The sequence below is a fragment of the Numida meleagris genome, chromosome 1, assembly GCF_002078875.1.
Source record: "Numida meleagris isolate 19003 breed g44 Domestic line chromosome 1, NumMel1.0, whole genome shotgun sequence".
Classification (NCBI taxonomy): domain Eukaryota; kingdom Metazoa; phylum Chordata; class Aves; order Galliformes; family Numididae; genus Numida; species Numida meleagris.
In genome coordinates, this window is record NC_034409.1 from 62,401,639 (window position 1) to 62,425,189 (window position 23,551).

General features: G+C 45.7%; 1 protein-coding gene across 18 annotated transcripts in view; it reads left to right on the forward strand.

The window, feature by feature from the left end:
- CACNA1C (calcium voltage-gated channel subunit alpha1 C) overlaps positions 1–23,551 on the forward strand; it is a 429,930-nt gene that overhangs the window by 402,000 nt on the left and 4,379 nt on the right. For 9 of the 18 annotated variants that reach the window (XM_021389984.1, XM_021389880.1, XM_021389936.1 and 6 more), the window contains 15 exons: positions 1,635–1,700; positions 5,108–5,199; positions 5,892–6,057; positions 6,942–7,069; positions 8,693–8,789; positions 9,818–9,920; positions 11,817–11,918; positions 13,413–13,540; positions 14,419–14,568; positions 14,890–15,242; positions 16,122–16,148; positions 17,496–17,624; positions 18,125–18,234; positions 20,191–20,294; positions 23,075–23,398. In XM_021389984.1, the coding sequence (XP_021245659.1) occupies positions 1,635–1,700; positions 5,108–5,199; positions 5,892–6,057; positions 6,942–7,069; positions 8,693–8,789; positions 9,818–9,920; positions 11,817–11,918; positions 13,413–13,540; positions 14,419–14,568; positions 14,890–15,242; positions 16,122–16,148; positions 17,496–17,624; positions 18,125–18,234; positions 20,191–20,294; positions 23,075–23,398 (2,079 nt within the window). The remainder of the gene's footprint in view (positions 1–1,634; positions 1,701–5,107; positions 5,200–5,891; positions 6,058–6,941; positions 7,070–8,692; positions 8,790–9,817; positions 9,921–11,816; positions 11,919–13,412; positions 13,541–14,418; positions 14,569–14,889; positions 15,243–16,121; positions 16,149–17,495; positions 17,625–18,124; positions 18,235–20,190; positions 20,295–23,074; positions 23,399–23,551) is intronic. The other 9 variants (XM_021390008.1, XM_021389965.1, XM_021389978.1 and 6 more) reach the window with 3 other exon arrangements.

Sequence of the window (23,551 nt, forward strand, 5' to 3'; positions counted from 1 at the left end):
TGTGCATATGATGCCTTATATATAGCCCAGGGCACTGGTCAGAGGAGTGCCTGGTGGGAAAATGCTCAGCGGGGTTTCCGCCAGCAGAGATAGCAGCAGAGAGCAGGCTGGTGGGTGGGAGGAGTAGGAAGCGAGAGGGGTGCTGAGGGCAAGGCGAGGCCGTGGGAAGCAGAAGGACAAAGTGGTAAATCCAGGGAAAGACAGAGCTGGAGGAGGACAGAGTCAGGAGAGGGGAATATGGGAGACAGGGAGTTCCCATGGGGAGCAATGGGCAGAGATGAGTGGGAAGGTGCGTCAGTGGGCTGAGCAGGAAAACATGGAAAAACATTAAGGGCCAGGTGGGAAGACACTCTTCCAAGCCTCATGTGAAAGATGGAACTGGTAAGGTTATGCCCATGTGGTCCTATCTGGAGACTCTCTTGGGAGTTCTTCTGAGGTCTTATTTGAATCATATCAAAGTGTGGGGACCCAGTTCTGAGCCAGTGTATCTCCAATGGCACTGTGGGGTAACCAGATAGATTTGTCTGGCACCATCAAGCACAGATGTATCTGTCTCTGAGCCTCAAGGTGAGGGTTACAGATGTTGTTCAATGGTTTAACTTATGGCCATTTTAATATTCAGATCTCTTTTGAGATTATTTCTGCAGGTCTTTGTCGAATCCCCATGGCGGTCAGTGAAAATTCCTTGGTTCTTCCTGCAGGATTGAGCCCTACTGAATTCAGGCATAAACTTGAAATGTATAAATAATCTCATGTTAAAAAACACTAATAAGAAGAATGTTGCAGGCTTTTTATACTCCATAAAATGAGGCGTTCAAAATCATGACCAGGGGCTGTACTGACATTTTCAGGATAAATATGTCTGCCTACTGCCTTTGAAGTAAGGTCTGGAATTCTCTGGCCTGAGAGCACTACGTATTTCGAAAGCAGCAGGGTAGAAAGGGCCTTCTCAAAGACCCAAGACTGTGAGGCCCTGAGCTGTGCCCTTGATTCCTGCTAGCAGTGGAGGAAACCGAGAGCACTCAACACTTTGCTGATTGCATGGGCCTCTTCCTTACGAGGCAGCTCTGCATATCAGGGCTCTGCATTTCCTCTTCAGCAGCAGATCGCTGACACGTCGGGCATGGCAGATACCATCACAGACACCTAACGCTGAGCAGGGAACAAAGCTCCTGCTGCTTTAGATACTTAGGATGGGATCTGCCATTGTAGGAGAGTTGGATCAGGCCGCTGTTGCATTTTTGATTTCACCAGAGCGGATCCTGGAAAAAAAAAAAAAATTGAAATAAAAACTGTCAAAAGGCATTGCCATTCGGGACAGAACAATACCGGTTGCAGTAGTTTTCTCCTGCCTGTAGATAGCTGTGGAGCTGTTTGTGCCCTGGCTTCCCTCGCTCAGCCAAGGACAGGACTGGCTCAAAAGGGGCAGAGCTGCAGCATCCCCGAGAGGGAGCGGAGTCAGAGCCCAGCCCAGCCGGGCGGCAGCAAGGGTGGCAAGTGCGGGCCTGTGCCGGCATCTAGTGGCCACCTGGCGAGTTACAGCCTCTGCCCGGTTTCCCCAAGCCAGGAGCACGAAGTGCCTCCAGCGTGCCCGGCGCGGTGGAGAGACGCCTCTCTTTTTTTCTCATTTCTAGGCTCTCCCCTATGTGGCTCTTCTAATAGTGATGCTGTTCTTCATCTACGCCGTGATCGGGATGCAGGTAAGTCATGCGAAAGAGCTCAGCTGCATCTTTCTCCTCCTCTTAGAGGTTTGAGGACTGACCTTTAAGGTCACTAAGTCAACATGTGATTGTAGAGGCTTACATGAATGCTTTCCCCAAGCAAGGTAAGAAGGCAGCTAACCTTGATTGGAAAACATTGTCTGCCTGTGCACTTCCAAAGGGAGTAAGTATAACCCACTCCAGCAAAACCAAAAGGTGACCCATTTAATGGTAAAATGCAGTATACAAACAACAAAAGGAATGTGCCAGCCCTCCTCACTCCCAAAGGAATAACCAGCAACTCTGGCAAAGGTGAATTACTGCCATGCTCATTGGCTCAAAAGAGTTGTTTCAGTGGGCTCACGGCCATGCTGCATTGAGCAAACCCCATTTTTCTCTCCCATCACTTTCATGCTGGCCTAACTCCACTGGCTCATAAAGAGCGGCTTTTGATTTACACCCGTGAAGGCAAATATGGGATCAGAACCAATGTACCAACTCTGTGTTTGTGCCAGTCCTTCAGGAAGCTGCATCAATACAATATCCTATTCAGTTTGCAAAATGGACTTGGAACCAGCCTGAGCATTCATCTGTGCAAGAAACTGATGTTGCATGCAGACCACTGAAGACAGCATGTGATAGAGGCACGGTCTGTGACAGTCCCAGCCTCATTTGCTGTGCTTCTTTTCAAACTAAGCTTCACTTTACACTTCTGTGTTAATCAAAGATCTCAGACAAGTCGGCCATCTGGGACCAGAGACCATTGCGTAGAAAGGCAAGGCATAATTACTTCCAGAGGTCTTTAACCACGACAGGCTTCTTGGTTTCACAATGCAGACAGAATTTGTAACAAAATTCATCTCACCTTTGTGACCTTATTTTAATTTGTTTCCTGATACTATAATCACATCTTTTCACAGACTCCATCCACCCTCCCCCAGTTTGAAAAATAAAACTAATCATATCTTGAATTATCATAGGTTATCCTAATTGCCCCCAGTAATTACAGCTGTCATTTAATATACTGGGCTCATACTTTAAATGTGCCAGTTTTGCCTTTAATGCCTAACCAGCTCAAATGGACAAGATCTTTACAGGATTACCTGTGCTACACAGAAAATCACTTGAGAGTATTACATCATGTTATGTAGCTACATAAAGCATTAGAAATGGCTTCCCTGCACCTACCCAGATGGGGCTTATGATGATCGTGGCACTGCCAGGGCTAGATAGATTATTCTGTAATTGTATTCCCTCTTCTATCGGCTAGATCTAAGTTGGCTGTTTAATACTTGGCAAACATTCATGCCTCTGTTTTAATCATTTCAGCAGCCTGAAGATCATACATTTCTCTTTCACGTTGATCTAGATTACTGGATTGCTTTCTGCCCTTCTATCTTCCAAGAGAAAAGAAATCTCCTCTCATTTGCCCTCCTTGCTTTCTGCCTGCAGACCTGCTACCATCACTTTTTGACATAATGGCATTTCAGACATTTCGTGTGCTGCTCTCTTAAACCCTCTGACAGGGAGAGGTCTCTCACACTCAGGGTCCCATGGTAACTAAAATCCTTCCCCACTCTGCCCCACTGAGCAGCTTCCTTAAAGCCTACAGGCACCAGATCTGAAGAAAATGTAAGAATTTCACACATAAACAAGACCTACCATGTTATCTCAGCTACTCTCCTGACTAGGAGCGTAACAACATTCAAGCATCACTATCTGATGTGGACAAGTGGAAAAACACAAATTGATGCTGATGGAGGCAGCCACTGCTATAATGGAGTGGGAGGTACAGGCCGTGGGAGAGGAGCCTCTACCTGCAACTCTTCACAGCTGACCACTGCAAAGCTGCCGTGGAAGCTGGTACTGGTGCACCATGTGTGAGGGAAGCTGCTGGGAAGAGCGGAAAAATCAGGCTTCCAGCTTGGGAAGTTCCCTTGCCTACGCTTGCCTGTAACAAAAAATACGGGCTGCCTCAGCTCAAGCTGCCTCTGAGCATTTAAGCTGTTCTCCTGCTCCTTCTCAGCACAGCTGGGGCTGTCACTGCCACCCACGGCATGGGGACAGCCGGGGCTGTCCCCAGGCCTGTGCATCCGCCAGGATCCCCAGCAGAAAGGCTGCCATGAGCAGGCCCTCCTCCCTTCTGGCACGGCCCTTCTGTCATTGTCCCTGCACATCTCACGGTGTTAACTATCAGTGACATGTGCTTGAAAAGAAGCTCCGTGTTCTCTCAGAGCTGCTCTATTCCTGCTGCTCATCTTGGCTATGAGATTACAGCTCGGTCCTTGAGGCCTCTGCCACGCTGCTATCAATGGGCAATAAATAGTCCTGGCCGACGGTGCTGTGCAGCAGTGCTGCCAGGCAGGGTTTGTCAAGCTCTTGGTCCCAGTGCCTACAGGTACAAAAGTGATGTCAGACATTCTCAAAGAAGCCTGGAACTCTCCTGCACCTGGGACTTGGCATCTGAGAGTGGGCTTCTAAAAGGTGCACCAAGCATTGCAGGCTTCATGCTGCAGCTGGACAAAGTACTGGTACAGTGATGGTTGGCTGGGCATGGGAGGAAGCTGTCAGCCATCCTTTATGGCCCTAAGGAAAGGGCTGTCAGATCACCGTTATAATTTGGAGCAGCTCAGGTGCAGTGCATGGAGAGCCCCAAGGAGTTTGAAATAGCCAGATTTTTTCTTCTGCAGTGGCTTAAATTGTTACAATCATCACTTTGTACCTGAGAGCAAGTTCCTCGCAAGGGCTGTAATTCTTCAGTTGCCTTCTTTGCAAAAGCATCACTGCTGCAGACCACCTAAAACAACACACAACACACTGGTCTGCTTCACTTCCATCTGGAAGAGCCACTGCTTTCATTTACAGGCTTTTAAGCTAGATCTTCCCTGTTGTACATCTCTCATGTGTACTTCTGTTGTGTGTTTCCACTGCTCCATTCCCCTTTTTTCTGGAAAAAAAAGCAGTCATTGTCTTCACACTGTTGCTTTTTAAAGGGCCCTGAGACATCTCCTGGTGACAAGCATGGTTACCAGAAGGGCAGGCATTTGCATAATTTCCAGATTCAACATACTGTGCACTGTTTTGGGAAGATATAAAGGACTTCACAGACTTGGAACTTCATGGAACGTCAAGGAACTCCCCATATGAGTGCCTGTTAACATAAGGCCCCATATCACCTATTCACAGTGTATAAAATAAGGAAGTGTATCTTGTTTAATATGAGCGCTATTCTGGTAATAAAGTACAAGCAAGAGAAGCAACAGCAAATATGAAAGAGCAGTGGAAATGACTGAGACAAGGGCAGATTTTGTTAAGCTCTCCAGAGTCAGGGGGAGGTCAAGAGCTACAGGTAACAAGGTTTGGGGATTTTGCAAGGCTAACCTGAAAAGACCTCTGCTTTCTGCCAGGTATTCGGTAAAATTGCACTGAACGATACCACAGAAATCAACCGCAACAACAACTTCCAGACCTTCCCCCAAGCGGTGCTGCTGCTTTTCAGGTGGGTGTCTGACAGCTCTGGATTGTGTCAGTCCGGGAGTGTGATTTCTCTGCTCTTGGGCACAGTTTATCTCCTTCCAACACGTCATGCTCACAAGGTGAGTAGAAACATGTTGTCCCTTGGCGGGAGAACCTAGGAGCTGTGCCAGATGAAATGACCGCTCTGCTAAGCCTCGTGCCCTGCCACCTGCCACTGGTCAGCACTCAGTGCCCCAGGGAGGGAAGCAGCTCCTCCTGCTCAAAAGAATGGTAGACAGCTGTTCAGTTCTCTCACACCATGATACTCATCACAAACTCCTCCTTCTTTCAAATCAAACCAATATAACTCCATCTTGTTTTAGCAGGGAAAGGGTTATGAAGCCCCAGGCATGCTTTGGCATGGCCATGCCTAGCTCAGTTTGTGCATCATCCTGCTCTGGCTGTGGCCAGGTGTGCTAGGTCTAGGGAGGGGTGCTGAAGGTGGGGAGAGGAGGGTGGGGAGTTTGTGCAAATGCAACTCTGTCTTTGTTTTCATGGAGTTTTTTCATGTAATGCATAGCCATGTCACACACATTTCAGCAGAATGTGAAATCCCAGACACTGGCCTCACCTGCTTGTAGTTGACTTTGGGAGAGCAGGGGAAGGTTGCAAATGTGCAGGTCCCTCCCATATCAAGGGTCACTGCTGTCTTCTCTTACCCTTTGCTGTGCCCAGGTGTGCCACCGGCGAGGCCTGGCAGGAAATCATGCTGGCGTGTCTCCCAGACAAGAAGTGTGACCCAGAGTCAGAGCCGGCCAACTCCACCGAAGCCGACCACTCCTGTGGCAGCAGCTTCGCTGTCTTCTACTTCATCAGCTTCTACATGCTCTGTGCCTTCCTGGTGAGTCAGCCATAGCACCTGAAACTTGCCCCCATGACGCTGACCCCTGCCTCCCAGAGCCTCAGTGCTGCACAGCAGATGGATGGCTTCAAAGATGGGAAATTTCCTTGTGGGGTCTTTCCCAGTAGCACCCTTGCCATGACAATTCCTCCTTGGTCCCTGCAGGTCCTGCCTCTCCCTGCAGCATGGTGGATACTCTGCTCCCACCCCAGTCCTTTGTGCACAGCAAAGGAGCCTTCTTCCCTCTACCCCTGTATGAGAAAACCAAATTAGCATGTTGTGGGCTGTGCTGAGGCTAGCAACGCCTCAGCCACACTTCCCACCTTCCCTCCTACCTTCCTTCTGGCTGCCGAGCAGGTTTTCTCTCCCCTGCCAGCAGCAATGACTGTGAGAATACACATACCCCACTTGCATCTGCTCCGTGTTGACAAAATGGCATTGCTCAGAGTGACAGCACATGTTCTGCAGTGCGCATCAGTGCGCAAAACTCTCCTAGTGAACAGCAGCAAGATTTTTAAAATGTTAGTCTCAGGCCAAAAGAAAGGAATTTTATCTCAGCCTCACAACCCGTAGAGGATAAATTCCAGGTTCTCTACCACTACCCCGTTCTGGTGGGCAAAGACACAGGTAAACAAAAAGCCCTCACTGCATGCTTGCAGCGCACTTGGGCCTCATCCATCCAATTGCTGAATGCTGACCAGCTGAGGACATCCTGTCTTGGGGATCTTCCCATTTGAAATGTGGGGCTGACATGCAGGAACAGAGAAACCACCCCAAATGACCTGCAAGATTTACGAGTCCAAACCTAGACAATGAATTGAGAATGTGGTAAAGTCTACTGTTACCTATCTCCTACACCAAGTCGTCTTTGTCCTTGTTTGCAGATCATCAATCTTTTTGTAGCTGTTATAATGGATAACTTCGATTACCTGACACGGGACTGGTCCATTTTAGGACCGCACCACCTAGATGAGTTTAAAAGGATCTGGGCAGAGTATGACCCTGAAGCCAAGTAAGTAACCCAGCCTGGATAGCAGAGCTCCTCAGGAGAACAGGCCCGTGGTTTCCTGTTCTCCAGACCCAGTGCAGTAAGTGCCACATTCCTTCTTCAGGAACCCTTTTTTCTGCAAGAATCTTAAAATAGATCCCTCTGTAAGGTATCGCTGGTAAATCCAGAGGCCAGCAATGCAATGATACACACAAAAATCTCAGCATCTGGGCTGCACCATTACCTGGCAGGACATTGCGTTGCTTTCAGTCAAAGGGAGATACAGACGGCTTAGTGAGGGGGTATTAGAAAATTCAAGAGAAGATTTGAGGGTTATTTTACTGTTGCACGTGTTTGGGATATTGAATCCAAACTATGACCCTTCTATTTGACTTCCTACTCACAGAAGAGCTGTTGTGCTCAAATCTCCATTTTGTCATATGTCATGTAGGCCCATCAAAACTGGTAGCTTCACATGAGTGCGTTACATGATCTGCAGGGTTGTATCAGCAGACTTGCAGGGATTTAAAGTTACACAAGAACAACTCACACGAGAGCTTAACTGACATTCAGTATTACATGCTCTGCTTGACACATGCTTAGGCTTAAAGTGCATTTAGATCCCTGTTGCATAACAATGTAGTTGACAATTGTAATTGCAAAGTCCCTTCCATAATGCAAAATCCATGGAAAGAGATCTTAGCGTGAATGAAAAGCAGATCTCTTCAGTTCTGGATGTGGAGACATAGTGTCAAGATTAATCTGGGCTCAGGCTCTGCAGTATGTGAGGCCATGTCGCATTATCAGAGTGATAGTTAAATTGAAACAACTCTTCCCATCCAGGGAGGTTGTCCAAAGAGAATTTCAATATTGTTAGGGGGCAAGCACAGCATTCTAATAAAGACACTGCTAGCTTAGAAAACAGATGCACTTATTTCTGTTTGTTTGAAGGCAAGACTGAAGCAGCTGAAGCCATATAACACATAACCCCTCACCAAATAATATTCTGTTCATTGCTGCCTATAGGTGTGCTCTTTTTAACTCTTCCCCATCAATTGAACCTCCCCTCCTCCCTCCGTGAGAGAATTCTTCTTTTGAAATGCCATTTACAAAAGTTAAATCCAACTGCTGCTGTCTCAGTTGAGGCACTTAAGGACTTTGTTTTGTGCTGGCCCCAGTGATAGCCCAAGGCATAAACAAGTATCAAAAGACAGTGACTCATGGTATGGGAGGGAAAGTGTCAAGAAAAAAGAGACCCTTTGCACCTCTGTAACTACTGTAGCCCTGCAGCCAGCAGGCAAACAAGCAGTCATAGATTTAGAGCAGGGCAGTGGTGTGGGGAGAACACCAAACTACCTGTGCACTAGGGAACTGCAGCTTTCTAAACACCGAAGTCACTTCTTGCAAGTATTGGCTTGTGTATCACTGACATCTGTGTGTTCTGTACAGGTAGGAATTTTGTGTGTTGGGCAAATCCTGTGGAATGTACCGAATACAAGGGGGCTGAAATAATACCTTCAGTTATGCCCAGGTTACAGGGGGTGGCAGGCCTGGAAAGATCTTGATGGTACTTCTAGCAGCATCTGCACGGCGTTCAGCAGATCACCTGTGGTAAGGATGTGACCCTCACTATGCTTTTTTCCGCAGGGGACGGATCAAGCACTTGGACGTGGTAACATTGCTCCGGCGGATTCAGCCTCCACTGGGCTTTGGGAAGCTTTGTCCTCACCGAGTGGCTTGCAAAGTAAGGCACATTGCAGCTTGGAGAAGGCTGGGAGTCACGTGCAGTTGTAGTATCAAACACACATACCAAGGACAGATTTTCTGTCTCGCTCATTTCTTTGGTTGTGAGACTCCAGCTATGGAGAAGACTCTCTCAAGTGAATATTGACATGTTTATAACCTTTATGTTTCCTTCCCTTGAAGCTCTTTGTTCAACTCCTCACAAGTCCCATAGTTTGTATGTGGGTCTTGTAGTTGTTTTTATCAATCTCAGAGCACAATACAAAGGCCAAGGCATATACACAGAAATACCATTGCGTGAAAGTGGCGTTAGACAGAGCTCAAACAAAATCAACCCCTTAAAGCATTAAGAGCTCAAACCAAGTACCTGGTATATCTCACCTCCTAAGGCAGAAGTAAGGATGGAGGATCTGGTAAAGGCTACATCTTGCCTCGGATGTATGTCTTTGGTCTCTATGAAGTTCACCCTGCAGCTACAACGGTACTCAGCACCCACTCTGTGTCCTACATGGCCTTACAGTAATACCGCAAGGTGGGCACAGCCCTGTTTTAAAAAAGAGAGGGAAAACGGTTCAGTAAAGCAGACCGTCTTTCAGGTCCAGTTAATCCCACTTGTTCCAGCCTGTCATCTATTTCTCTGAAGGCTTGTAACCTTCTGTTTATATACATTTGCACTGGGCACATATTTAGTGCAGATGAGCCTGTAAGCACCTCATGAGCTATGAAAAATCAAGTTTGCTCAAATGCCTACTGGCCACTGGAGAAACAAAGAGTAGAAAGTGATAGCCACATCATTGAAGAAAACAGAGTGTCTAGCAGAGGGAGAGTGATCCCAAGGTAAACTCTCAACACAGCTGGGACAAAAGCTGTACATGACAAGTACTCCTATGATTGTGTATCCAAACCCACAGGCCATGGATGCGCAGTTGAGAGAGGTGGCAGGTCTGGAGGGCATCATAAGTGTATAAGGAAGAACAATTCAGCCCATGACAAAGCATGACTGTTGTATTTCTCCTCCTTACTCCACAGCGCCTTGTCTCCATGAATATGCCACTAAACAGCGATGGAACTGTGATGTTCAATGCCACTCTCTTTGCACTGGTCAGAACTGCGCTGAGGATCAAGACAGAAGGTAACAAGCTTGCTATGTGCAAGGGTAGCTGAGTCATGTTCACACCAAAGTGTGCTAAGCTAGAATACAACAACATTTTGTGTAAAATGATCCCGGTTATTAATATGCAGGGTAGAAAAAAATCAGTGTAAAGATGTTTAAAGGAATAATGCCTTCTAAGAGTTTCTATCTCAATATTATCTAGAAAGCTAGTGCTTCCATTAACACAAGTGGACATGATATTGCAGTGATAGTGCTGTTGTAGGCCTACGGACAGATGGGAAACAAATGAACTGTTAATATATTTTCTTGGACTAGCTGGGGAAAGCAGGCAAAATTTGGGCTCTTTGTTGCAGTCTTATTACCTTCTATAATGAAAGATACTGGTCCTGAGTCAAAACCTGGCTTGATAGATTAATTAGATATGCTAAAAGAGCATGTAGCTCTGTGATTCACAGCTAATCCTCATCTCAGGAGTGTCTAAGTTACATTTTAGGCACAGGAGAGCACAAAAAAAATTGTAGGATTATAAAAATGATAGTAAGGCTTTGAATCTCATGCTAAGCAAAACTTGGCTGTAGCCAAAGAGGCTTTCCTGAGGAAAAAGCCAACTGCAACCCCTTTATGACATCTTGTGTTTTATGAAACAGAGGCCCAAAGAAAGACATGATTTTCTTGTCTCTCTTAGCCTTAGACTCTCAGAGTCATCACCAGTGAACTCCTGGGAAACCATCTAACTGCTTGCACTTTCCTTTGCAGGATCCTGTAAGTAGTTAGGGCAGGAGTTTGGAATTCAACCTCCTGAGTCGTATTTCTGCCTTTGATGCTTTCCAGCTGTTTCATCCTTACCAAAGTTATTTAATGTTCATGTCTTCACTGCATCATATTAAGAGAGCTGCTGGCATGCAGAGGCTTACTGTAGCACACTGAGGAGGAGCCTTAGTGCTCAGAGAGCAATAAGAAAAGTTGGAGGAACAGCACACTTGGAAAGAAAACGTAGTAGTTTAGTCCTTTGTAATTTATACTTGCAGCAGGGGATTCTGGCTGATGGCAAGTTGAACACAAATCAGCAGTGTGCCCTGGCAGCCAAAAGGGCCTACTGTACCCTGGGGTGCACCAGGCCCAGCACTGCCACCAGATGAGGGAAGGGAGCAGAGGGGCAGGGCTGAGCTCTGCTCTCTGTGACAGCGACAGGGCCTGAGGGAATGGCATGGAGCTGTGTCAGGGGAGGGGCAGCTGGGGGTTAGGGGCAGGTTCTGCACCAGAGGGCGGTGGGCATGGAACAGGCTGCCCAGGGCAGTGGGCATGGCCCCAGGCTGATGGAATTTGAGGAGTGCTGGGACAATGCTCTCAGCCATAGGGTTTGGATTTGGGGTGGAGCAGTGTGGAGCCAGGAACTGGAATCACTGACCCTTGTGGGTCCCCTCCAACTCAGAATATTCTATAATTCTACAGTTCTATGAGGTAACTCCTGGAAAGGGCTGCAAAGGCTGAGGCTCAGGTCTTCAGACTTCTAGCTGAATCTTTAGCAACAATTATTTGTGTTCTTCAAGGAGTAGTTTCCTATTAACTGACCTCTATTCTCATTATATTTAACCTTCACTGGATCTCAGAATTTGGAAGTACTGGATGAGATTTTTGCTCTTCAGAACAAAGTAGTGTTGTGGTTCCTTTGTTTCTGGCTTATAGAGATAGTAACACAGTCACCTTCACCCTGAGAAGACAGTGCATATTTAGGAATGCAACCTCTCTTTGTAAGGGGACTTTAGCAATCATCTGAGAACCTCTTTGCGCAAAACTTTCCACTACTGTAAAAGCTCTGTTGTTTTCCTCCTGAGATTGCCATGCTAGACGTGTGAAATTGCTCCTCTGCAGGCTCTGGCTTAATTCCTGTCTCTGATGATTTTCACCCTGTAGGTAACCTGGAGCAAGCCAATGAAGAGCTTAGAGCAATAATTAAGAAAATCTGGAAGCGCACCAGTATGAAGCTGCTGGACCAGGTGGTGCCTCCTGCAGGTGGTGAGTGCAGGATGCTGTCCCAGTCTGTGAATGTCTGTCTTTTCCCTACCTGACATGTCCTACTGTACCTCCTGATTATCAGGTAGAATACAGGGGTCAGGCTTTCTTCTACAAACTGTTATTACCTGTTTACCTGGCTGGATGTTTCATCAGATTGAGATCTGGTTTTGCCCGTACTAACATATATATTCAGCATATGTATCTATGAAGAAAAATCAAGGGAGGAAGAAAGATGTTTAAATATGAGTTTGAGATTTTCATTCCTAGATCTTACCCTACTCCAGCTGTAGGCATATGCTCCCTTGGGCATTACTAAGTGCCTTGCTGGGGACAAAGGAAGCAAACAGAACTAAGTAGCTTCAGGGACAACATGGACTTTATATGACTGCATAAGAGAGATGGCCTTACATTCCTGCTGAGGATGCAGCCCCTTCTCGTAATTTCTTCATATTTAACAAAACTACCTTTACTATGGCTTATAAATCCTTTTTTACTCACATAACTGCTTTCTACCATGACACCTGTCTAAGACATATGGACATGGGGACAATCCTCAGCGGTCAGAACTGGTGAAACTGATTGCTGTAGGTTTCTGTGCAGTGTCCCTGTTGGGCTGTAATTACCAGGCCTCCAGGCTTCTCCTTTGCTAGGCTTCTTAGAAGCCCAGATGCATGGGCATCCACTGTGTCCCTTCACCTCCCTTCAACCTTCCAGGCTGTTCCAGGGGCTATCATGTAAAATACCACTTGGCAGCTTGTTAACAGCTGCAACCAGATCTTGAAACCTTGCTCAGCCTCTTCTGAAGTCAGTGGACTGCATCTTATAAAATTTCCAGTGTGTTTGAAGAAAGGAAGAGAGTTACCCGGATAAAAGCTGAGTGCACATTTTGGCTCATCGACAGCTCGTGTTGAATAAGAATCTAGCAAGGACTGAGCAATGACTGCATTCCTGGGGAGAGGTGATCCGTTAGTTTCTCTCACACCCATACTAGACATAACGCGGCAGAATTTCAGTGTGGAGAAGGGCCAGATCAGATCTGGGACAGATGGTCAGTCAGATGCTGGTAGTGAGAACAGATGTGAAGTGTGCATTACCCCAGGCTGTCAGAAGAGAAAACAGCATGTGCTGACCTGGACTGGGAGGCTACTGCTACAGCAAGATCGTACATAATAAACCAGTACTAGAGACTAGAAAGCTTAGAGACACTTCTCCATAACCAAAGTACATCCAGACATGCATAGCAATAGGCATTCTCCGCCAGCAGAGCCAGTCTATCCGAACACCATGTTCACCTCACCTCCTGACTGCTTACATAAAGCTCTGGCTGTGGAGCAGTCACTTCCTTCCTTCAGCCCTGTGTACTGATGTCATAAGTAGTAGAGAAGTACTGTGGTGCCTAGTGTTTCTGCTTTGAATTGCAAGTCTCAGCAAACACACAGTTTAAAATGATACACTTATTTGATCTTTTTTTTTTCCGGAAATACCCCTTTCCAGATGATGAGGTGACTGTTGGGAAGTTCTACGCCACTTTCCTGATTCAAGAGTATTTCCGGAAGTTCAAGAAACGCAAAGAGCAGGGCCTGGTGGGCAAGCCTTCCCAGCGCAACGCACTGTCCTTGCAGGTGACAAACGGGCACAGAATGGGCAGGGGTGATATGGTTGAGGCATTCGACCCCCCTTCCCTCTCAGCCATTCTGGGGGCTGCAATGGGCTATCACCACTGGAAAAGAGTTTGTAAATCCCTTGGGTTACCACATCAGTCTTTTTGAATAAGCGTTTTTCTACCACAGGCCTCTTCCCTTAGCTCTGGACATGGAAAGGACACATGAAGTGTAGCTGCTGTTTATCAACCCAGTGGTAATTTGGTTTCCTTTTGGAAAGCTGATATAAATTGTCCAGCAGACATTTTTTTATTGTCACCTTTCTGAGAGGAGTCACTGTAACAGGGTCAGGGACAGCGTGTTGCCAGGAGGCAAAGTCAATTAAAAAGCAAAAGCACACCTGGGTTCCAAGACCATCCAATGGACAAAGCATCAACATACGTCCCTGGAGTGGACTCCAGTCAGTGAGGGATTTGAGCACAGTCCAGATACAAATGTCAGAAGTTTGGCTTTGAAATTCTTATTTAAGCTGCTGATTAAAAGGAAGAGGTGTTCAGAGGTGGTGAGTACATGGCTCAGCTGGAGCTCTGGCTGCTCTAGGGCTTCTGCTAGTGGATCTGAGAAGCCAAAGTTGAAAGCTTGCAGACTTGCTCAGTCAGGCCTGTTGATTTATGGCTTTGACCTGTTTTGATGAAACCAAGAGACTAGCAAAGAGCATTCCTGGGTTGAATTGCTAAGAGTTTACCCCTCTCTAAGCTGGAGATTGAAGAACTGAATTTGTTGGTATTTTTCTAGAAGCTGGGCAATGCTACGCTAAGTAGAAAAGATTCACTGTGCTTAGAAGAAATAGCATTGCTTTTGTACCTCATATAACCACTCGGAGATATGAAGCTCTACAGTTTGCTGTTTTGCAGGCTGGTTTGCGCACACTTCACGACATTGGTCCAGAGATCCGACGAGCAATCTCTGGAGACCTGACAGCTGAAGAAGAGCTAGATAAGGCTATGAAAGAAGCTGTTTCTGCTGCCTCTGAAGATGATATCTTCCGGGTAGGTACTAAACAAATTTACAAGCTGAGGCTAGACCAGTAGCTCAGATTAAAGGGTTCTGGGTGTTTTTGTATGCAGGATTGGTCTCACCTACGCATCTGTACATTTCTTTAAGGCCAATCCTAGGAAATGACATAAAATACTGGTCTGTCTGACAGAGAAGTCCATGCACTGTATCTTCTGGCATAGAGAGCAGTGTCCATAGTGCCCAAGCTGGTCTTCACATTTTCTTTCCTTCAACAGCAGGCTCAACAGGAAATACCAAGGCCCTTGCACATCTTCTTACTGACAAAGTGAAAATATTATTTGTTTCTCTAACAGAGAGCCGGAGGCTTGTTTGGAAACCATGTCAGCTATTACCAAAGTGATGGCAGGAGTGCATTCCCCCAGACATTCACCACCCAGCGACCTTTGCACATCAATAAGTCTGGCAACAACCAGGGAGATACTGAATCTCCATCTCATGAGAAGTTGGTGGACTCCACCTTCACTCCCAGCAGCTACTCATCTTCAGGCTCCAATGCAAACATCAACAATGCCAACAACACTGCCCTGTGCCGCTTCCCAAGCCCACCCAGCTACCCCAGCACTGTCAGCACAGTGGAAGGCCACGGGACCCCATTGTCACCCACCATACGTGTGCAAGAAGCTCCCTGGAAACTACCTTCCAAAAGGTAAGCTTCACAGCACAGAGTGGGCCAATGGACCAGGGAGAGCAACATGCATGCCAACGCCAAAGTACTGCTGCCTAACCAAAATCACCCTGGCTGAAGCTCTCCTGCAGCCTGGATTGAGCCTTCTGGTTCTTCACTTGTGTTAAAGCCCACAGTGCAGCAGATAGGCATCCACTGACCACTGCAAAGCAGCAGCAGCCTCACTGATCAGCACACTTGATTTATCCGGGCTTTATCATGAAGAAACTTTTGTAGGGACCAGAGGGAGACTTATTTATCCCTTTTTCACCAAGGGGAGGTGTTCTATCAACTGCTAACTGAAAGAAAAAGGAGCTGCAACTCCCCTCTTAAGAACCCAGGTAGGGAGGTCTGTGGAAGTCAGTGTTTTTCATTTAGTGCACCATATCCGTAAAGCGGTCATTCTGGGAGGAGGGAAGCAAGGTTTTTGGAAATGCAGTACTGAGTAAAGCAAAGAAAATCCCCTTCTTTGGGCATCCTTCAGGCTGTCTACACACAGATGACTAATGCAAAAGAAACGTCACTTTTTATCAGTGGGTGTTTTTTTTTAATCATTCAGTAAAAACAGGATTGAGCTGAAAATTGTTTTTTTTAGACAGAGGGCAATGTGAAAAGGTGGATAAATGCTGCTCCAGAACAGGATAGAATATGATAATAAGATTGAGGATATTCTGTGCATGCAGCATTACTCAAGTGAAGAATCTAGTGGCTTGTCTACCTCCTGCCTACCTTATGGAGGCCACAGGAATTACACACCATGTGTTATCAACTGCCCCCCACTTGCTGACTTGTACTGATGTGACACTGCTAACATGGTGTTCTTTTCTCTCCTTGCTCCCTTGTGCACCTTCCTTGAATTAGGACGCACTACTACGAAACATTGGGACGGTACGTCTTCTCTCTCACGCTCTAACATTCTCTGGGTCTAAAGCCTATTGTTCGTCCCATTGAAAGTTCAAATCAAAATTAATGCTGAATATAAGCTCTTCTTTTTAGAGTCAGTAGGTTGAAAAGGGGTTTTAGTGTTTGCCATGACAACTCCAGAAAATACTACCAATTTAGAGCTGTTCTGCCTACCATGGTGCACAGACTTTTTCTAGCTGGTGTCTAAATTGGGGTGTTTTTTTTAGAGTTTCTAGCTCGGTTCACACATGTAGGCACTCTCTGGCCACACCACAGTGCAGTACACCGTGCCGTGTTCACACAAAAATTTTATTTGGTTTTGACTAAACACAGACTGTTGAATAGGGGAAGCTGCCATGTAGTATGTTCTCCCCTGTGTACCTTAGCAGTTTTACTTGCCTCCCATTTCAGATGGAAGATCATTCCAGCACTGTCCTTCAGACTGTTCTGTACCATGTATACACACATTGCTTCTAGTGCTTTTTGCTTGAACCAAATGAGAAAACGTTTCCTATGCAGTCCTTGAAAGATGAAAAAACCTTTACCACACTGCTTTCTTCTGTGACTGCTAGTCAAAACTGACTCTGATGCCTCCATGTCAGTATTTCAAAGATTCATGCTACCAGCAATTTTTACTCTGCTCCTCAGAAAACAAACTCAGAATGAAGTGAAATATGAGGGCCAAGACTTGAATCAGAGGGACAAGGTGGAGCCAAGCAGGGAGTTAAGGGCTGTCATGCCAAGGAGTTTGAAAAGACCAACTGAATTCAGGCAGAAGCATTTGGCAGCTAGTGATGAGAAGAAAGGGAGAAAAGGTGGAAAACACTGGAAGAGATGAGGACTTAAAGAAGAGACAGAAGGGAGAGAGGACGTAGAATGAAGGATTTGAGACAGAGACAACACATCACAGAGCTGAGAAGGGTACTCTCTGTCATGGAGCCTTCTCTTTGAAATTCATAACCAAAGCTTTTGCAGCAAGATAAAAAGGCTGTATTTCCAAGAGCCCATCTCAGATTTTACTTCAAGTTCACAGCCTTGGAAAAGTTGTCAGTGTGATAAGCACGTGTATGGAATACATGTAGTCACAAATGACAATAAAAAGTTTCCAGTATCATTCAGTATTGACTTAAGAAACTTCCTCTGAATGAGGGCACAGGCAGTGGTTGTTGTTTTTGTATTTGTGAACTCTGCAGTTGTGTTCAGTGATTGATTTTTCTATGATAGCTCTTCAGTGCTGTAATAAACTGAGACAGATGGAGCCTGTCATTCTTGTCTCTATAGCAGGTTTTCTTTACCGTCTCTGTATCTTGACTTGTCTTTTTTGCTCATTAGTTCCAGTTCCAGAGACAGCCAGCTGGCAATTGTTTGCCAAGAGGAAGTGTCTCAGGATGAGACTTATGATGAAAATTTGAATGAAGACATTGAGTACTGTAGTGAACCAAGTCTGCTCTCTACTGAAATGTGAGCTTTGCAGCTTTAGTCAAAGTGTTTGGGTGGTTCTTGAATTGAAGGGGAGAGGTGGGAAGATGTAACATTTTTGTACAAAATTTTCAGTTTATGGGATAAGGCCAGAAAACTTTAGTCACGCAATTCAAATATCAGAAAGTTAAAAAAAAAAAAAAGAAAGAAAAAGAAAAAAACAGAAAGCAGTTCAGCCCTGAGAAATAACAAAATAACGTTGAAAGGGAGATCTTTTCTATCTTTTGCCTAAGATTTTCCTTCTCCTCTGAATGAGACATTTGAATGTGCAGGGCCTCCCCACCATTCACTTCTACTGTCCAGTGCTCCCACACCTCATATTTAGAGCATTCTCTGTCTCACGGTCTCTGTTGCTTCGCGTGGACCTGTTAGCTAGCTCGCACCCGTTTGATAGCATGATCTTCCTGGCTTTCTTGCCAGAAGAGGGGTTATTCTGTCCAATGTGAGTTGCTTTTCTGGAATCCCTTTGCTCTCCTTTCCAGGCTCTCATACCAAGATGACGAAAACAGACAACTCACTCCACCAGAAAACCACAAAGGAGAGGACACCCGGCACTCTCCAAAGAAAGGCTTTCTGTGCTCCTCAGCACTAGGTAACATCTCTTCACAACATGCCAGCTGTGCTCTCCTCTGCTGGAGAAATCCCAGCATGTACGAGGCTGGGTGTTGGTGTTTGATGCATTTAGCTATTAAGACCAGGAATCCCATGGCATGCATGCGATCCTGATCAGGCAGGTGACTCTACTGACTTTATGCTCAGTCAGTAGATAAACCTGTGGCTGTTTGGATAGTCCATGGTTGTTTGGATAGTCCATGTGATCTGTTTGATTAAACCTTCCTATGAATTAGAGAAGTTTATTAGAGCTCTGTAGGCTCTCCAAACAGTCACTAGGGAGTCACCGGATGGACTGGCCTTGAGTATATGGTGTTCTGTTCTGTGTGTATTCAGCAGGGAGAAAGGAGAGGTTGTCTTTTTTGTCCGCTACAAGGAAAACAGTGGGTTTCAGATTAAGTTAATACAAGTTTGCTTTGTACTCTCATTGTACCTGGAGATTTTCAAGTGCTGAGTCTGCAGACTATGCTCAGGAGAAACCCATGAATCACAAAAGATTTTATGAAAATAAAACAAATCTTATATAGTAAAAAAAAAAAAATCTGGAATAAAATGAGCACTGATGTGGGGAAAAAAAAAAACATCTGGGGAGAAAATAAAAAGAATCCTGCATGTAAGATTTTTTTACTATATAAAATAAACAATATACGTAGTGTATTGTCTAAAGCGATACTTGACTTAAATCCTCTACTCAAATCCTTTACTGAGTTCACTTAAATCCTTCCAGATGCTTGTACAATTGAGAATTTTAAGAGCATTTACTTCATTTTAAAACTTAAAGTATTTGTCAGTGAGAATTCCTGCATCTATCTGGAAGGCCAAATTTGTGGAGAGTCCTTGATATAATGCTGCATTAACTACATTCTAGTGAATATATAGTGATGTAATAATATTCATGATATTACATTGTTGTTGTTTTTTTTCTCAAGAATGAGAAAACATCTGCATGGTAGCATCAGTTCTCTGTGCTATAGCAAATATTCCCTCCATTCTCCACGATGGCCTATTCTCAATATATTAATAATATAGATTCTTACTATTTTTAGTCTTGGAATTTTCTTTCCTGTGTTACAAAAATGTCAATTAGATCAAGAAGTAGACAAAACATTTTAGCGTGCCATGCAGCTTTACCTTTAATAATGGTTTTATTTGTCATTCTTCGGAAGAAAAGCTTGTGCACTTGTATGTTTTGCAGTACTTTGAAATTCCTGTATAGGGAGCACATTTCTCATAATTACAGAAGTAAAGCTTACTTTCTTATCAAGTAAACAATGCAGTCATTTTAGTAGTTTCTCCCAACATCTTTTATTTTCTTCTAAAAAAAGACTTTTTCGCTTCCCTTTTCAATTTACTGAAAGCACCACTTCTACACATAACCCAACTCTCCATTCACCAGTGAATTCAACCACTGAATTAATTCACTTCCACTTGATCTTGGTACAGACACAGCCTCATAAACTGTGGTATGTCTGGCTGTCAAGGGAGACAGGTCACATGCAAGTGGGAGGCTAATGTCACCTGAGCAGCCACACGTCTCCTCCTGAACACTGGGCACAGCCAGGCTCTGTGCCAGGACCTCACTTGCCCTTTTCAGCCCTGCCAAGTTTTTTGCCTGAACCAGAAGGATTTGAGAACACTTTAACTGCTTGGGACAATCACAAAATCATCCAGAATTTTGTCTTGCAACCTGCTTGGAAGATAGTGTTAGTTGGCCCATTGTGCTTGACTGTGTTTTGCAATGATGTCTCAAAAATTAAAATCAGCAACACAAATACAAGTACCTGGGAAAGGGTGAGGTGTGGAGGGAAAGCAGACAGAGCTTAACTGTGGGTGTCTTTGCTGTCTCTCCAGTGGGACTGCAGTAAATGAAATTGACTCAGATTATCCATAGTGTAATATGAGTGATGGACACAGTTGTTTATGATTGGTGTTTCAGGTCGACGAGCATCTTTTCACTTAGAGTGTCTGAAAAGACAGAAAAACCAGGGCGTAGATGTCTCACAGAAGACAGTTCTGCCTTTACAAATGGTACATCATCAGGTAAGCTTTTCATAGCCACGAAGGGCCCAGCAATGCAACTGAGAGTCTACCATGCACAATGCCTTCCCATTGCATCCCAGCCAACTTTTAAGCACCATTAGAGGCAATTTCTCACCCATATTATAGGTCCAATTTTTAGAAAATGTAGTTGTCATCACACTCATTTCAGGATTTTTATAATTCCCAGAAGAATGTTACAGGGACATATTCTTTAGAGTCAACAGAGTTATCATCGCCTGATGTCCATTAAAGAGCAAAATAGAAACCTAGCTATCGGATAAAAATAACTAGCCAAATTGCACTCTGCTGTGCAGTTGCACTGGCTTTGACAGTAATAGACATATGAATAAAATGTGCCGAGTCTAATTTCATATTAATGAAAGCTAGCCAGTAAAGGTAATTAATCATTTAAAAGATAAACTGATTAAATTTAATTAATTAGCCTCTTTAGACCTTTATAACTGCATTCAGCAGCCTACCAGTGTATGCTTAGGCACATATTTAGACAGTTAGCCAGCTGTCATAGTCCAGAGTAGATTTGTGTATTTTATTTTCATGACATCGCAGTCACCATAAAAGAAACAGGTGCTAATGGCAGCACCAGTCCTGCAATGTGGGGCATCCTGCTCCATGTACTCCCCCAGGGCAAGGCAGAACAGGGGCATAGGTGCAGAAAGTGCCATATGGCAGGGAAGGAAGGAGTGAGAAGTCACAACAGCTAGAGGAGTGAGAGGTGTACGCATCTGGGATGCTCTGTGCTTTTTCACTTCCATTCCTGGCAGTGACAGCCAGTTATACTGTAAGGATCAAGCTCCAGAAAGCAGTGGTCTGCAGAAAGGTACAGCTGTGGCAGTGCATCTGTTGGGACAGGGTGCAGAGAACAGTTCTCTGCCTTCCCCATCGCAGTGTCAGCACCGCAGGCAGACGGGACACATGCCTCCTACCCTCTCACTCTGCCTTGGCCAGAAGAATCACCTCATTTCAACCTGTACAAAGAGGATGGAGCTGCTTTGCCCTTCCTCATCCCATCGTGCAGCTCCAAACATAGAGAGACAGAGCTCTACCCACCTCAGCATCCCCCAGCCAGACTGCAGGGTCATCATGAAATTGGCATCTGGCCTACAGCTGGCAACATCCAGCAGTGTTAGTACTTTACAAGGTCATCCATGTCCAAAAGTGCTTAAAATGAGAACATAAAGTGAAAATGTCGCCTCTGCTAAGCACAATGGATTCAGTTGTTCATGAATGCTTGGAGGAGGATTCTCATGAAATACAGATGCATAATGATATGTAAATATATATACAGCTGAAAAAGTGATCCCTAAGAGCTTCTTTCAACCTCCTTGGTACCTTACATTTTGGATAAACACCTTGTATGTGTTTCTACCAAGCTGAAAATCTGGTTCTGTCGTCCTGCCTGACAGATCTAGGGCTCTCCTTAAAGTCCCCACAGTGTAAGGGATGTGCTGATACCATCACAGCCTGCAGGGCGTGACTCACACAATTAATTTTTAAGGGCTTTCTTCCTTGATGATATTTGATAGGAGTCTGACATGTAATTATTGAGAAAAACATGGTGAACTTTGCAAATGACCAGTAATTGATTCTTTTGTTTGTCTGCAACTGAAATCAGCAGCACAGCAAACAGATAGCAGTTCACTGGAATTTCAGTGGCAGGTGGACAGAGCTTGACTCAACTTCAGATATCTAAAAGTTAGCTGTCCAGTTTAAACCAGTCAGTTGAGTCCCACTGTGGTCAACATAGAGAAGCGGCATCTCCAGAAGGCAAATGTAATAAGCTTTGTCTAAGTCTCATCCTCCAGAGAGCATTTTCAAGCAGGTATCCAAGAGGCAGGAGCTTTCTGGTATGCTTGAACTAAACCCATTGCTTTGAGACAGCTGAAGTTGCGGAGACAAACTCCAGCCTGATCAAGAGGGTTCTCTGCAACACAGCCACATTTTGTATTTTCTGTGTGTTTATTCCTTTGTTCATATTAGACAGCAGTGAGATGCTGCTGTGAGATGAGCTGCTGACTCTGATGGCATTGCTTATGGAACAAGCAGCAGCCACCATGAATAAGGCATCAGATGATCCCTGTGCAGCAAGGGGATTCTTGAGAAATTCGTTATCAAAGGAGACTGGATGACTCAGAGGCTGTGAATGTAATTGTGGGAAAGGCTGGAAGGCTCAAAGTGCAATCATCAGATATTGATCCTCCCACCCACAGCAGATGCCTTAAAATCCAGTGGTGGTTTTATAATTAGTGCCATCTGCAGACACACCTAAAATTCACATCTGGTATCTGTTCAGGTTCTACAATGGATGCTTAGAAAAAGCACAGCTATCGGCAGTAAAGGCAGCAGTATGGTTGGTGGCAGTGTGGGAAAACGAAGCTCTGTCACAGCCGGTGGAGAAGAGATGGTGTTTCTGGCAGGGCTGTGGGGAGCAGGGCTCATCCTTCCTGTCAGCACGGTGGGTCCAGGGTGGAAGAAGCTCAGCCTTGAGGGCTCTTAGTCTGGTGCTCAGCACTGGTGCAAGCTACACCACTTAAAGGAAAACTTGCAAAATGAGTTTGGAGAAACATCCCAACCATTCCAGGAGCTGGCAGCTATTTCACAACCCTCATAAGAGTCATTAAGGTTGAAAAAGACCACTAAGATCATCTAGTGCAAGCCTCAAGACTCTCTGGGCCTTCTGTGGGTAGTTCCTCCAGCACTGTGCCGTCCCAGCCCTGCAGTTTTAGCGAGCCCTCACTCCATGTGTTCCCCTCTCTCTGCAGGCATTGGCGGTGGCTGGCCTGAGCCCCCTTCTCCAGCGAAGCCATTCCCCCACCACATTCTCCCGGCTGTGCGCCACGCCGCCCGCTACACCCTGCAGCCGAGGCTGGCCACAGCAGCCCATCCCGACGCTGCGCCTCGAGGGGGCTGAGTCCAGCGAGAAGCTCAACAGCAGCTTCCCCTCCGTGCACTGCAGCTCCCAGTTCCCCGACAGCTCTGACTGTGGCAGCCCAAGGAGAGCCAGGCCGGTGTCCCTCACCGTCCCCAGCCAGACAGCAGGGAGCAGCAGGCAGTTCCACGGCAGCGCCAGCAGCTTGGTCGAAGCGGTAAGGCCACGGTGGCACAGGGACGTAGGCTGTGTGGAGCTCAGTGTAGGAACATGGCCCTTGGGAGGGCTGAATGCACTGCAAAGCCAAAGCCCACCTCTGAGCAGGGGTCAGCAGCATGAGTGGGAGGAGAGGGGCCACCATGGCCAACGT